This window comes from Procambarus clarkii, unplaced genomic scaffold (assembly GCF_040958095.1).
Source record: "Procambarus clarkii isolate CNS0578487 unplaced genomic scaffold, FALCON_Pclarkii_2.0 HiC_scaffold_107, whole genome shotgun sequence".
NCBI lineage: Eukaryota > Metazoa > Arthropoda > Malacostraca > Decapoda > Cambaridae > Procambarus > Procambarus clarkii.
The window spans coordinates 1,905,958-1,922,951 of record NW_027189140.1 but is presented as its reverse complement, the minus strand read 5'-3'; the positions used below and the strand labels follow the sequence as shown (position 1 = coordinate 1,922,951).

At 48.4% G+C, this 16,994-nt stretch overlaps 1 protein-coding gene across 1 annotated transcript in view; it reads right to left on the bottom strand.

Moving 5' to 3' along the window:
* LOC138360325 (exportin-7-like) overlaps positions 1-16,994 on the bottom strand; it is a 215,790-nt gene that overhangs the window by 62,099 nt on the left and 136,697 nt on the right. Inside the window, exon 6 of the mRNA XM_069320244.1 lies at positions 9,077-9,267. Within this exon, the coding sequence (XP_069176345.1) occupies positions 9,077-9,267 (191 nt within the window). The remainder of the gene's footprint in view (positions 1-9,076; positions 9,268-16,994) is intronic.

The following is a 16,994-nucleotide window of genomic DNA, read 5'->3' as shown; positions in this document are numbered from 1 at the left end:
CCAGACGAGGGAGGGTCCGCAGGAGGAGCCAACCCCAAACCTGACACCAGAGGCCTACCACGACGAGAGGAACCCCGAGCCCTGGCACGACCTTTCCGGGAAGACCCACCCCGGGACCCCCGGAAAACCAACAAGTCCGACAACGGACGACAAGCCGCCGACGCAGCCTGAATAAACTGCGCCACGGCCGACTCCCCAAACAGGAGAGGACAAAAAGGTGAAGAACGCCTAAGAGCCAGAGCCCAAGCAGATTCCACGGAGGAACCCAGCACCGCCTGCCGACACGCGAGACGGGAAGCATAGAACAGGGAAACCGCATCCCGCAAAATCGGCGTGAACAGCTTCAACAAGGCAGCCGACGAACGCGCAGCCGAGGACAAGGTGCCGGACCCCGGGACGGACCCAAGCGTCCCCACATCCTCCACGAGCCAATCCGAAGACAGCTCCAGGAGGGAAAAGAACCGCAAGGCCGAACACAAAAGGCCCCGAGCGCGCAAGTCCTCCGCCACGAGCGCCGCCGAAAGGGAGGGAACCTGCACATGGAGCTGAATAACGCCCACATCGCGGGGAAGGGCAGGGGCAAACAAGCACTCATTCAGGTACTCAAGTTCACCCCCCAGGAAAACCTGAAGCACCGTGGAAGCTTCCCGCCACTCCAGCGTGCGGGAACGACAGAAGGAATGCCAGGAATCCAAACCAAACAAGGGGCAGTCTGCTAGCCAGGACGACTCCGGAACCTCGTAACGGAGCCAGAAAGGGAACGAAGTCCCAAACCTGAACGTGGACGGATCCATTTCCGAGGCATAATCCGGGTCACGCAGGAGGTAAGCTGCAAAGGCCGCTCGCATCACACCAGGTTGGATGCGATAAGCCGAAAACCTCCGGAAGGACGGAACCGACGTACCCGGGGGAACACGGAACCGTACCCGGGGAGGGGCCGACACCAAATCCAACTCGTACGCAGAGGGGGGGGAAGAAAACCCCACTACTTGTAACAATAAGCCCCGCTCAGTGGGAAGAAAAACCCAGGCGGGGTCCAGCGGGGCCCAAGGCCCCCAAGTCAGCCCCTCCCCAGCCTCGAGGTCCGTCACCACAGGACCCGAGGCCGAGTCCTCTCCCCAAGCCCCGACCCCACAAGACAAGGACGGAGCAGCCGGAAAAGCTGGAGGAAGGGGGGCCCACTGGTCAGACCCTGAAGCTTCGGCCGGGAGACAAGACTCGAATGCCTCTGCCGCCCCCCCGGAAGGGGCAACCACCGAAGCTGCCCGAGTCTCGAGATCAAGTAACCCCTGCTCCGACCCCGAAACCCTCAGACGCTTCGGGGTCGGAAGCAGGGGCGGGGGACCAGAACGAACAGAAGGGGAAGGACGAGGAGGTGCGGACTGAACCAGGATCGAAGCGACCCCCACCCCCAAGTCCGGGTCTCTAAAAGCAAAGCGGGGCAGCCCCGGGGCATCCGGGGAAGCAACCAACCGAGCGCGTTGCAACAGACGAAACCTAGACTGCAACGCACGTGCCGCCCGTACCCGGATAGAATCATCAGAGGATTGGGTAAATTGAGTCACAAGCAAGCAGCAACACTCACAGGACTCAGGGTCGAAAGTATCACCGACCCAACAGGCAGCGTGGCAGAGGCAAAAACAATGAGGGTCACCCTGAGACAAGGGGACCGAGCAACCCTCAAACTCGCACACAGCGAGTGGGGACTCCGGGGTCACATCCATCGGACCCACGCGCCCCCTAGGGGATTCCCAGGGTCCTGAGCGTTTACTTTAAGAGGACTCGCGCTCAGGTAGTCCCAGGCAGGGTGCTGCAAACCGGCGCCCAAAACTACCAAGCAAACTTCTAAAGCTGAACCCCAGGGACGTGTACACTCACGGGGACCTAGCAGGGGGCGCCACCGAGGAGAACAGTGGAAGGGCAAAAACAAACTGAATAAAATGACAGAACCCCCCACCAGGCAAAAACAAAAAGAAAAACAAAACCCCGCAAGAGGACAGCGAACCCCAAGGAACAGAGCCGGCCGCGATGTCGGGAAATACAAGCTGAGCAGCACCCTGCGCCCCTACCAGTGCAAACTGCCTCTTACCTGCCGGTAACAAGGGAGAACAGAACACCCAAGAGCCCAACAGGCGGCCGAAAAACCGAAAGGTAAAACGGACCAGCAGAGGCAGACCCCGAGGAGCCTGTGGAAGGCGGCCCCAAGCCCCAAGGGCAGTACTTACAGGGCACCTAGGGAAGGCAGCCCTAGGCGCATGCAGCCCGAGTACTGAAGATAACTCCTGGCTCTCGCACCCACAAAACTAACACCACACTCAAAGCACAGTGCAGTAGCGACACCGGAGCCAGAGCACACGACCATCGCCTATAGCATCAGCCTCAAGAACTGAGGTGTGGGTAGCCGGCGCGGGGGGTCTGGGGCTCCCCCTTCCCCCTCCCGGGGAGGGGGAAGGGGGAGCCTCCTCGTCCTTCCCGGCGCGGCAGTGTGTGACGTCACACTAATTTGCTTGTTTTCGGTTGGGGAGTTCTATCCTCTAGTTCGGTATTAGGTAGCAATTTTAACCAGAATAGGGGTTTGTTTTGGGGCGCTTACCTTTCTGGGTGCCTATTCCGGTCGATGGCAGACATAGAATGCTTCCAACTACACGGGGGCTTCTATAGGCCATTGCTCCCCTTGCCTCTCTGAGGGGGCCCGGTTCTGGCCGTGGTCCCCGGTAGGCCTAAGAACTCCATACACATGACTGATGCCAAAGTCTGACATTAGCATATCAGCCTGGGATAGCTCCGGGGAGCCGACGGGGCTCCCCCCAGAAAAGAGGGAATTACCAAGGAGGCAACCCACAGAAGCCACCACACACTCCTCAACATGAAGTCGAGACAACTGGCTGCACCAAGGGCACCTGACAGCTAAGTGGACAGCACATCAGATTCGTAGTCCTGAGGTTCCGGGTTCAATCCCCAATGCAGGCAGAATCAAATGGGCAAAAAATTATTCCACCCTGATGCCCCTGTTGCCTAGCCGTAAATAGGTACCTGGGAGTTAGACAGCTGCTACGGGCTGCTTCTTGAGGGGTGTGGAACAAAAAAGGAAGCCTAGTCGAGGACCAGGCCGCAGGAATGCTAAGCCCTGAAATCATCTCAAGATAACCCTGCAGTCCAAAGCAACACAGGAACAACCAGGAGCAGGAACATTTACCAAATAACGGGCAGTCAGGACCCTGTTCGACCTCCAAAATCCCCACGCCTCAATATCAGCCCAGGACATGTTGCCAAACACGGCAGCCAATGCAGCAAACTTCCTAACGTCATGGGCACGAGGATAAACCACAGGCTGGCTAGACTTAATAACCTTATGGACGACCTGGGAGACCCGAGCCCTGGAACGCTGGTTTTCTGTGGGAAGAAGGAAAAGGGTCGCAACCTTTGGGTCGCAGGTTGCAGCCAGCCCAGGCAAGGTACTGCTAACCAGTTATCCTAAAGCTAACAAGCAAACAAACTAAAAGTTGAACTCCTGCAATGCGTGCAATCACGGGGACCTGGCGGAGGGCCTCCAAAATCATACAAGTATTCCTACAGCCACACCAGGCTGACCCCACACCAGGCAAAACAAAACAAAACAAAAAACCCACAGAAGCACAATGTCTCCAGGGAAACAGAACCAGTTGCTATACATATATCAGACAGTATAGACGTATATGCTATATGTATATTGGGCATTATATATTGCCAGTGTCCTTAACTTGTATACCATGCAAGGTGATGGAGAAGATTGTGAGAAAAAACCTAGTAACACATCTGGAGAGAAGCAACTTCGTGACAACCCACCAACAAGGGTTCAGGGAGGGTAAATCTTGCCTTACAGGCTTAATAGTCTACGATCAGGTGACAAAGATTAAGCAAGAAAGAGAAGGATGGGCGGACTGCATTTTTTTGGACTGTTGGAAAGCCTTTGACACAGTACCCCATAAAAGGCTGATGCATATGCTGGAGAAACAGGCAGGAGTAACTGGTAGGGCGCTCCAGTGGATAAGGGAGTACCTAAGCAATAGGAAGCAGAGAGTTACAGTGAGGGGGTGAGACCTCAGATTGGCATGAAGTCACCAGTGGAGTCCCACAGGGCTCTGTACTCGGACCTATCCTGTTTCTAATATACGTAAATGATCTCCCAGAGGGTATAGACTCATTCCTCTCAATGTTTGCTGACGACACCAAAATTATGAGACGGATTAAGACAAGAGGAGGACAGCTTGAGGCTTCAAGAAGACCTGACCAATCTGCAGGAATGGTCAAACAAATGGTTGTTAGAGTTTAACCCAAGCAAATGTAATGTAATGAAGATAGGGGTAGGAAGGAGGAGACCAGATACAAGGTATCATTTGGGAGATGAAATTCTTCAAGAGTCAGAGAGAGAGAGAAAGACCTTGGGTTGATATCACACCAGACCTGTCCCCTGAAGCTCATATCAAGAGGATAACATCAGCAGCATATGCCAGGTTGCCTAACATAAGAATGGCCTTTAGAAACTTGTGTAAGGAATCTTTCAGAACATTATATACCACATATGTCAGACCAATCCTGGAGTATGCAGCTCCAGCATGAAGTCCATATCTAGTCAAGCATAAGACTAAACTGGAAAAGGTTCAAAGGTTTGCCACCAGACTAGTACCCGAGCTGAGAGGTATGAGCTACGAGGAGAGACTATGGGAATTAAGCCTCACTTCGTTGGAAGACAGAAGAGTTAGGGGGGGACATGATCACCACATTCAAGATTCTCAAGGAAATCGACAGGGCTATTTAACACAAGGGGCACACGCACTAGGGGACACAGGTGGAAACTGAGTGCCCAAATGAGCCACAGAGATATTAGAAAGAACTTTTTTAGTGTCAGAGTGGTTGACAAATGGAATGCATTAGGCAGTGATGTGGTGAAGGCTGACTCCACACACAGTTTCAAGTGTAGATATAATAGAACCCAATAGGCTCAGCAACCTGTACAGGGAAGATTTCCTGAGACCTGGAATTTTAAGAACAAGAGGACATAGATTTAAACTAGCTAAACACAGCTGCCGAAGAAATACAGTGGTACCTCGAATAACGAATTTAATCCGTTCCATGTTCGTCATGTGAAACGGACGTCATACAAAACGAATGTCCCCATGTAACCACTGTGATGCACTGTGTTTATTGTGAAATTCCCCCAGTGTGCATGACATCAAATGTTCCCTAAAAATCTTTTTTCTTTGTAAAATGATAAATTACCTTCCCTGAACATGTCATGTAAAATTATTACCAAATTCTACTTATTTTGGCTGTGAGGACGTGGACAAGGTGTGCTGTGACGTCATCAGGGGCTGGTCGCCCGTGTGTGAAGCTCCCAGACACGGTCGCGCAGGCCATTCAAGCACCGTGTGTTGCCACAAATATATTTTCAAATATTTTTTTCTTTGTATTTCCAATGCGGTTTTATTTGTTTCTTTTATCGTATATGATGCATATTTATGACCTTTACAATTTGTATAAAGTAGAATGTTCATAATTTTCCATGGAACTGTGATACATGTGTCAGTAATGTGTCCACAATAAATGTTTATTGTCACAATATTACGTGGTAAAAATTCACTACAATTACAAAATGTACAGTTTCACACACTATTTACACAGTAACACACTGTATTACACACTCAGTACTTTGGAGGTGCGTAATAATCAACGAAATAGTCCATGGTACACAGCGCGACTTTGCTCTCCTTGCACCAGCTACAGATAGATTTTTGCTTCCTGTTTCATCGTTCTGTGTGCTTGCAAATAATGCACTCGCGTGCACCCTAGGCTTTAGTACTTGTAGGTGGTATGTAGCCAAGCTTGTAAAGCATAAGGTAGTATTGAAACGATTATAGGAAAAGCTCAATTTGTAAGGTAGTCTTGAAAAGATCGCTTTGTAAGGTCCCACACAGGAAGAGATTCAGCCAGCCTCAAAGAGTGTCCGTCAGTCAGGAAGAGATTCAGGTATTCTTGAAAATATTTATAGAAAACACCACCATGGAAGCCGCTAACACTGTTCATCTATGCTACTTGTATCAGATGCATCATCACTGAACGCAGAAAACGATTCATCTATGTATCATCTATATAAATTGGAGATGGCAAGGGTGGGGCTCAGAGCTACAACTGGATATGCTCGCTGTATCAATCTCATAGGTGCTGTATCACTTGCATCCGACCATTGTGTTAAGTCCTTATTGCATCTAACTTCACCAATATTATGACCCTTATGTTCTTCAAACAATAAAGTCTGAATTTCACCGACTGAGCGCAATCTTTCAACACGGTGTCGGACATGTGTTTGGGAGCCAGAGGCACGTGTGCCACAAATGGTTGCTCACGCAGTACTAACCCAGCCAGCAGCCCTACTTTCTTATTTGTTATAGCTAAAGCTTCGTTCAGTGTTTGTCGGGTAGGCTGCTCCATTATGACAATTTTTCTTTGTTTCAAATGTGTTCCATTTGTTTTGTATTTGTCACTTCTCAATAATGGAGCAGCCTACCCGACAAACACTGAACGAACCTTTATGGCATTTGTTCATTTTTCAAATTGTTTCAACAGTTCTTTTATTTTTCGTTTTTTTTTTATTTAACCCTTTAACTGCGCAAGGCACCTGCTGGCCCAGGCTTCGGGCGCGCAACGCGCCTCCGGATGTTTTTATTTTTCACGTTCCATTCAAAACTCCCGCGGCTACATGGGGTTCACATCAGCTTCCTCAAGGCTCTTGTAAACAGACGCCATCTTAAAAAAAATCATGGTCCACATTGCCGGGTGTCAGAGCCTCAGTAGTGAGTCAGCAACCAAGGCTGGTGCTCGCAGCATGAGCGCACAGCACTGCTGTTCAGTGTGTGACCACAGCATCGCCTAATATTGTCAAAATATATATATAATCTGTTTTATTTAGCCATGATAGTATTATAGAAGAGCCCGAGTGTGATAATGACTGGGTACAGTGTTCAAATATCAGTGATTCAATGCTGTTCACGATTTTCACAGCGCTAGCCACAGCACCACAGCATTATTTCGTCCATCTAGGAACCTTCAAACGACTTTTTAGGTTCCTTTTCAAAATAAACTTGTGGTCAATTATTCATTTACACAGGGGATTGTGGTTATAATGAGCATTGTGCGTAGGAAGGAGGAATTTTGGTAAGGGAGGGAGGAAGGGAGAGAATTGAGGTAGCCTCACTGTGTGGCAGCCACTCTTGTTTTGCTCACCGTACTAGCTTCCTGGTTCGCTATGGGGAACACACATGTACATGGATATATACAGTGTGTGTGAATAGTGTAATAATAGCACCAGGAGTATGTTGTGAGGAGCTATTTTGGTAAGGGAGGTGACGTCGTAATCGTAGCGTCGTCTGCTGTCTGCTGTGTGATTTGTCATGCAGTGTATGGTGGCCATTGTACTGCTTGAACACAATACCGGCTTACTTGCATAGTTCTAGTAAATAAAACATGTAGATAGGTATATATAACATGTGTAAATCATGTAATAAATACAATAACAGTATGGTGGGAGGAGGAATGTTGGCAAGTAAGATGTTGGAGGAGTGAGGGAGGGCTGGCTGAGTGTGGCTGCTCACACTCGCGGTGTTCTGAATGTGTTGATGGTGAATGTATATAGTGTGTGACAGTGTATAGTCTGTAAATAGATTGTATATATAAATAAATTAGCATGATACATGGTAAATATGTGATACATATGTGTACACAAGTGTCATGCACGTAACACAGTGTCCTCAGACAGTACGGATGTATTACTGCCATAATATAGTGTACGTGTTCATTATACATAGGATTAGCACGTAAAAACAATGTATTTGTAACTGTGCGCAAAAAATGAACAAAAATATATTCGCAGCAACTCGCGCGCCCCGCCCCGAGCGCCCCACCGGCCCTGGGAGCTTACTGCAAGGGCGAACGGGGAATGATGACGTCACGCGCCAACTTACGGACCGCATAGCAGCCAAAGTAAGTACAAGTTCAAAATTTTTTTGATATACCCATACTGGGGTTTTTGACACTTTAAAAAAACATAAGAATTTTTTCAAGAGAATTTATTTCCTGTGCACTGGGGGGGGGGGGGGGGGGGGGGGAGGTGTCATATTTATAGGCTGCGCAGTTAAAGGGTTAAGAAACATGAAGCAGCCTACCACCGAACAAACCTTTTTGACATTTATTCTTGTTTTCAAAATTCTTTAATTTTTTTTTATTATTTACGTTTTTTTTTATGTAAGAAACATGAAGAAGCCTACCTGCCGACCAGTGAACAAACCTTTTGCTATAAGACAAATGAAAAATAAATATCGAACACATTTGAAGAAAGGAAAATATCCTAATGGTTTGTTGAGTGTATGTAAGGTAGGCTGCTCCATTATTGAGACATAAATGACAAATACAAAACAAATGGAACACATTTGAAACAAAGAAAGATTGTTATAATGGAGCAGCCTACTTGCTGAACACCGAACGAACCTTTTTGACATTCGTTGTATATCAGAAATTTCATTTCTTTTTTTTTACAAAAACATCAATACTTTGCAACATCTCAGCAGTCACCCCTTTATATCCCAGCATCATTAGCATCTTTAAACAAGAACAACATAATTTATGTGCATCATCGGAGGCGTCTAAGAATGTGCAAGAAGCCGCGCGACCCCACCATGTGGTGTTGACGTTACTCAAACCAGCGTTCGCCATACAAGACGATTTGACGCCGATCGGGCCATTCGTTACCCAAAATGTTCGTCTTTTGGGGCGATCATTATGCGAGGTACCACTGTATAAGAAAATTTACTTTCGCAAACAGTGGTAGATGGTTGGAACAAGTTAGGTGAGAAGGTGGAAGAGGCCAAGACCGTCAGTAGTTTCAAAGCGATATACTGTATGACAAAGAGTGCTGGGAAGACGGGACACCACGAGCGTAGCTCTCATCCTGTAACTACACTTAGGTAATTACACACACACACAATAATATATTGTATAAGACATGCAACAAAGTATTCCATACATTATACGTTAGATAGCTTACCATAGGTACAGATGACTTTGCTCGTCTCTCGGAAAAGCAGGATACCACTGGTTGATGAGACACCAAACTGAAGTCTCTGAGATTTATTCTGAACCAACTCTTCATAGAGTTTGAGAATGGGCGTGGTGACCTGAGGGTCATGACTCCAAATTTCCACCCCTTTCACGAGAATACCAGTATATTTTGGGTATCTACAAGCTAGTCAAGGAGACTATAATAATTATATTAGCACTTAGAGAATGGATTAAGACAAGCATGGAGGGGAGGGGAAAGATTACAAACCTATAACCTTGAATCTATAAGTTCAAACCTTGAACCTATAAATTCACATAGGTTCAAGAACCTATATGAACTTTGGTAGCACTACAATGCACATTATTAATTTTTCATCATTCAACTATTAAAATTGTTCAACAATAACCTATCTATATTTAAAACATTTGAAAAATACACACATTATTGTATATACAATTATATAAACGCACACCAAAAACATATTATTATAACTCACTTATTATAGTTGAGCAGAAAGAATAGTTTCAATATTGTGAAAAGTTCACACCAACATTTGCCCTTTTAACAGTAGTTTTGCCTTGGCAGACACAAATATTTTCGTGGTGATATATATGATAATATAATTTTATGAGGCACATCTAAAATCCACCAAGAATAATTAACTAATGTACTGTTCAAGACTCAATCACCATTATGAGTGTTAAAATGATCAATGGTAAATATGAAAGAGCATTATTTTCTCATTGGAAATGAAAAAAACCAGCGTTGAATGTAATGAAACGCCATTTTCTGGGTGAGACTAGGAGGCTCCCTGGAGCTATCCAGGCTGATATTGCTATTGTCAGACTTTGGCATCAGTCTTGTGTATTGAGTTCTTAGGCCTACCGGGGACCACAAGCCAGATCCTGGCCCCCTCAGAGAGGCACGAGGAGCAATGACCTATAGAAACCCCAATGGGGTTGGAAGCCTTCTATGTCTGCCATCAACTGAGTCAGGCACCCAGAGAGGTTAGCATCCCAAAACAAACCCCTAATTCTGGTGAAAATATTGCTACCAAAAGCCAAACAAGTAGATAAAACTCTCCTAAAAGAAACGAGCAAACAATCATGACGTCACACGTTGCAGCACCGCTGTCTGGGCAGCTCCCCTCTCCCCAGAAGGGGGAGCCCCAGACCCCTCGCGCCGGCTATCCACCCTTCAGTTCTTTGCCACTCCACAACCGGACACAGGAACAAGGACACGCCACCGTGAAACACGGTACCAATGCACACGTGCAGCAGCAGCAGCAACAGGCACCACTGCAACATGCAACATGTAAATAGCAACTCCCCTCTGCAAAGGCAGAGAACGGAGCAGGCAGACCCCAGACAGGGCCAACGGAGACACGACAAAACCCTGCAGGCCCAGAAACCTGCACCAGGCGACCGACGGCGGAGAAACCCCGCTCGATACCTGCTGGATGAGGTACTGGGAGCCCTTTTACACCTCAAGCCCGGCCCAAGGTCAGGCCAGACCGGCCAGAGGATGGCCCACCAGGCAGCTGCTAGGAGCAGTCCACCGGCCCACATACCCCCACAACCAGGACGGGCCGGAACTGCCATACGAAAACAGGCCAGTGCGCCCTGGAAGTCCACGGACGAACCAGCAAGAAGGCTTATGCTCGCAAGTAGGTCGTGTAACAAGCACAGACCACTGATGGTAATACAGTGTTCCCCAAAAGTGCCAATAGCACCACTGCACTCCACTGGTACTATCCCGCAAGTTCTACCAGATAGGCGGGACCCAAGAGCCAGAGCTCAAATCCTGCAAGCACAGCCAGGAGCCTCACCAGGTGAGTACAGAACCAACCCTACAACCCCCACACCTCACAACATTAAAAAAGGAGGGTCCCCTGAATGACTCCAGCATGGGTTGGACATGCACATGAGGGGGACAGGAAGGGGTGATAAAGGGACAGTCACTGGTGTGCGAACGGTCTCAGTCGTACAAAATTATACCTAAATAAAGACAGGTATATAAACACCGCCGCATCCAGCGCCCGGCCAAAAGACGCCAGACCGCAGAAACTCACCTGGCGAATGGTGGCTCGAACTAGACACGACTCAACCGTGCCCCGAAGAACTTGGGAGCACCGCCAGGTGAAGACGCCAGAGCCGGACCCCGCCGGACCCGCAGGAGAACAGGGAGAGGCGAAGGAGGCGGTCCACACCCATGACACAGGGAAAACCGCGGTGTCCTCCCCACAACTGGGAACCAGGACACCCCTGGCGCAAAGGGGCACATACCGCAGCCAGGGAGAAGAACGAGAGGCGAAGCACTGTAGCAAAAAAGGGCGCAAAACCCCAGCACTGAACCATCGCCCAGACCAAAACAAACTCCACGGCGCATGCGCATAACACGCTGGCCGAACCGCACACCCTCCCTGCGGGAAGGCGCCAGCCAGGACTATTGCACGAGAAAAGGAGCCAAAAGAGGAAGCAGGAACAATAAAACCGGCCAAAGAAGCAAAGAGCCCAAAAAAAGGGAACCCAAACGGGCGACAAGTAGCCCAACCGGGCGACAAGTAGCCCAACCGGGCGACAAGTAGCCCAACAGGGCGACAAGTACTAGGAGCCGACAGACGTTCCAATAATGCGGGAAGTAGCGAAAAACCTTCCCGTACCCTCGAGAACACAGAAGCCAACACTAGTCCCGAAGGCACACGAAGGCGCAGGCGCACCCGAGATCAAAAGTCACGCAAACCCCATCGAACGGGGAAACATGACAAAACACCGTCCCAAAAAGCGGGGGAGGAAACATCCACCCACAGGACGGAACCAACCGACTCAAAGGCCAAGGAACCGAGCCCGGGGAGGGGCCGACGTCCAACAGCACGTACGGCGAGTGGGGAGGAAAGACCCCACTCCGCGTAACCACAAGCCCCGCCTAGAGGGGGATAAAACCCCCCACGGGGTCTAACGGGGCCAAGGCCCCCCCAAGTCAGCCCCTCCCCAGCCCCGGGAACCTACACGACAGGCCCCGGGGCCGAGCCGTTCCCCCAAAGCCCCGGCCGTACCAGAAAACCGGGGCAGCCGTGAAAACACTAAGGAAGGGAGCCCACTGGCAGACTCATACAACACGGCTGGAGGAACAGGCCCAAATGCCCCCGTCACTACCCCGGAAGGGGAATTCCCCGAGACTGCCCGAGTCTCAACACCACTAAACACCCCGCCCTGAACCTACAGACGGTAAGGAACCGGATGCAGGCAGGAAGGGTGAACCAGGGGAAAGACAAGGGGGCGTGGATGGAACCGAAGCAACCAACACCCCCAAGTCCCAAAACGAAATACAACGGGGCAGCCCCGGGGCTCCCGGGGAGGAAACCACGAGAACGTTGCCACCACCAAGGCTCAAGTGCAACGCCCCTGCTGCCCGCACCCGCTTTGTTAGCACAACTGGGTAACCGAGCCACAACGAGCAACCAAACTCGCAGGACACCGGGTCGAAGGTGTCACCGACCCCACAGGCAGCAGACGGAGGCAAAACAGAGAGTCACCCAGAGACAAAAGGTGAGAGCAACCCTCAAACTCGCTGGAAGCGAGGGGGGGGCTCTGGGGTCACATCCATCGGACCCGCGCGCCCCCAGGGGTTTCCCAGGGTCCCGAGCGTTTACTTTAAGAGGACTCGCGCTCAGGTAATCCCAGGCAGGGTACTGCTAACCGGCACCCAAGCTACCAAACAACTTTCTAAGAGCTGAACCCCCGGGACGTGTACACTCACGGGGACCTAGCAGGGGGTACCACCAGAAATACTCAGAACACAAGGGACACAAGGGGCAAGAACGAAGGCAGACCCCCCACCAGGTATATAAACAAAAGAAAAAGAAAACCCCGCAAGAGGACAGCGTACCCAAGCGGAACAGAGCCGGCCGCTATGATTGGTAAAGACAAGCTGCACAGTACCCCGCGCCCCACCAGTGCAAACACTGCCCCTTACTCTAAGGCGAAGAAGGGTGACAGAACACCCGAGCACACAAAGAGCGGCCAAAAACCAAGCGGTAAACGGCCAAGCAGGGGCAGGACCCAAGGAACTTGTGGAAGGTGGCCCCAAGCCCCAAGGGCAGTACTTACAGGGCACCTAGGGAAGGGAACCCTAGGCGCATGCAGCCCGAGTACTGAAGAATCACACCCGGCTCACGCACCACCTAGAAAACAGACACCACACTCTAGGTACAGTGCTGAAACAACCACTGGAGCCGGAGCACATAACCGGTGCCTATAGCATCAGCCGAAGAACTGATGGGTGGATAGCCGGCGTGGGAGGTCTGGGGCTCCCCCTTCCCCCTCCCGGGGAGGGGGGAGCTGCGCAGACAGCGGCGCGGTGACGTATGACGTCATACTAGTTTCCTTGTTTTCTGTTGAAGAGTTCTATTCACTAGTTCGGCTTAGGTAGCAATTTTCACCAGAATAGGGGTTTGTTTTGGAATGCTTACCTTTCTGGATGCTTGACCCGGTCGATGGCAGACATAGAATGCTTCCAACCACACGGGGGTTTCTATAGGCCATTGCTCCCCTTGCCTCTCTGAGGGGGCCAGGTTCTGGCTCGTGGTCCCCGGTAGGCCCTAGAACTCCATACACATGACTGATGCCAAAGTCTGACATTAGCATATCAGCCGGTAAAGCTCCGGGGAGCCGACGGGGCTCCCCCCAGAAAGGAGGTGGTACAGCAATATATTACAAAGATACCTTCATCTGCAATAGTGTCATCAGTGATAGAGGCGACTATTGTGAATATACCTTTGCCAAGTTCTCCAGTAAATCCCTTAAATCCTCTCTGACTATCGGTGCCATCTATAGATTTCCTAATACCAACATAGCTTCATTCTCAGACAATGTAAGGAATCTTATCATAAATAACAATCTCAACAAAAATAACATCATTCTGGGAGGTGATTTCAATATTGACCTGGGTCTTCAAAACAACCCTCAAGTTGACCATTTCCGTAACAGCATGCACTCCTGTATGCTAATCCCCCACAATCATCAAGCCCACCCGAGTCACTCAAACATCTGCCACTACCCTGGATCACCTATGGACTAATATAACAGCTCCCCTTACATCTGGGGTAATCTATGACAGAACAACTGACCACTATCCTACCTTCCTCATAGCAAACATGGACACAGCACCACCAGAAAGCAAGAAACTCTCATTCAGGCTACACAGTGAATCAGCTTTAGGCAATCTTTCTAATGCACTTCACAATATTAACTGGGAATCTGAATTTAATAATACACAGGATATAAACTCATTAACTAACCTCTTTCTCTCCAAAACTCTAAGCCTCTACAACACACACTGCCCCCTCCTTACCAAACAAGTAACTGATAAAAGAAAAAATAACCCGTGGCTCACAAGTGGCATAATCAAATCAATCAACAAAAAACATGAATATGAAAAGAAATTTAGGATTGGCCTAGTTACAAAGGAAGTAGTTAAGAGGTACTCATCAGTGCTTACCAGTATCATAAGAAAAGCAAAACTTTCATATTATGAGACTATATTCAATGAAGCAAGAGGCAACATGAAAAGCACATGGAATACCATCTCTAATATCCTAGGAACTAAACAACACTCCCACAACCAGATAACACTCTCTAAGGATGGCCTTACACCGTCATCTGATTTAGAAATGGCTAATGAATTTAATAGCTTCTTTTCATCGGTTGGTGCTAACCTTGCCAGTAAAATCCCTCAGACACATATCAACACATATCTCTCAGGCAGCTATCCAAACTATCTTCTCCTTTCACCAGACAACCCGACAGATATTGTGTCCATCATACACTCACTAAAAACCAAAGCTGGGTACATCATTGAAATACCATCCATTGTATACAAGAGCTCCTCCCATGCCCTTGCCCCACCTATAGCTCTGCTGTTCAACAAATCCCTTGAGTGTCATACCTTCCCTGATATCCTTAAAAAAGCAAGAGTAATGCCAGTTCATAAAGGAGGTAATCCGGCAGACATAGACAATTATAGACCAATATCAACCCTACCCATACTATCAAAAATATTTGAAAAAATTATCTGTAAACAGCTCTACTCCTACCTCGTAAAATTCGACATTCTTAGCCCCTGTCAGTTTGGCTTCCACTCCCAAAAGAGTACCAACGATGCAATTATTAGTCTCCTTGATATAATTTACTCAGCCCTTGACAAAAATGAGTTTCCGATTGGGCTCTTCATTGACCTGAGAAAGGCCTTTGATACTGTTAATCACAATTACCTCTTACATAAACTCCATCATTATGGAATCCGAGGCCATACACTGGACTATATCCAATCCTATCTTAGTGATAGACACCAATGTGTAGCCATCAATAATATAACCTCTTCCACTCTACCAATAACCGTTGGAGTGCCACAGGGCAGCATTTTGGGACCTCTCCTATTTCTTATATACAGTACATCAATGATCTGCCTAATGTCTCTAACATTCTGAAACCTATTTTGTTTGCTGATGATACTACCCTCATCTACTCTAACCCCAACCCACATACACTAAATACTGTTAATAATGAACTAAAAAACCAGATTTGAATGAAATGAAACACCATTTTCTGGGTGAGACCCGGAGGCTCCCCAGAGCTTTACCAGGCTGATATGCTAATGTCAGACTTTGGCATCAGTCATGTGTATGGAGTTCTAGGGCCTACTGGGGACCATGGCCAGAACCTGGCCCCCTCAGAGAGGCAAGGGGAGCAATGGCCTATAGAAACCCCCGTGTGGTAGGAAGCATTCTATGTCTGCCATCGACCGGGTCAAGCGTCCAGAAAGGTAAGCATTCCAAAACAAACCCCTATTCTGGTGAAAATTGCTAACTAAACCTGAACTAGTGAATAGAACTCCTCAACAGAAAACAAGCAAACTAGTATGACGTCATACGTCACCGCGCCGCTGTCTGCGAAGCTCCCCCCTCCTCGGGAGGGGGAAGGGGGAGCTCCAGACCTCCCACGCCGGCTATCCACCCATCAGTTCTGAGGCTGGATGTCAAAACACGCGAAAAACCGCAGACTGGAGGGAGGGAGGGTTGCCAGGGAGCCTCCGGGTCTCATCCAGAAAATGGCGTTTCATTACATTCAACACTGGTTTTCTGGGGGAAGCCCCATCGGCTCCCCGGAGCTAACTACCCACAGAGGAAGGTGATAGTGAGGTGATAGTGAGTCTTCTTCCATGTTAATTTCCCTGCCGATTTTTGTATCATCGGCAAATTTGTAAATGTTGCTACTCAAACCTGAATCTAAATCATTGATATATATTATAAACAACAGAGGTCCCAAGACAGAGTCCTGAGGCACTCCACTTACAACATTTTCCCACTCTGACTTAACCCCATTTATACTAACCCCTCTGTTTCCTTTGGAATAGCCATGCCCTAATCCAACTTAATATAGCACCTCCAATACCATGAGCCTCTATTTTTTTAATCAGTCTTTCATGTGGCACTGTATCAAAAGCTTTGCTAAAGTCAAGGTACACGATATCACAATCCTTACCACTATCAACTGCCTCAACTATGCTGGAATAAAAAGATAGCAAATTTGTTAAACATGAACGGCCATTTGTAAGACCATGTTGCGACTCATTTATTAATTTGTGTTTTTCAAGATGAAGACGAATTTTATTTGCAATTATCGATTCAAGTAACTTTCCCACAATAGACATTAGGCTAAATGGTCGATAGTTTGACGCAAGTGATCTATCTCCTTTCTTAAAAATTGGTATCACATTAGCAACTTTCCATAACTCTGCCTAACTCTATTGATTTATTAAATATGGTAGACAGTGGCTCGGAAAGCTCCTCTTTGCATTCTTTAAGCACCCTGGCAAACACTTCATCCGGCCCTGGGGATTTGTT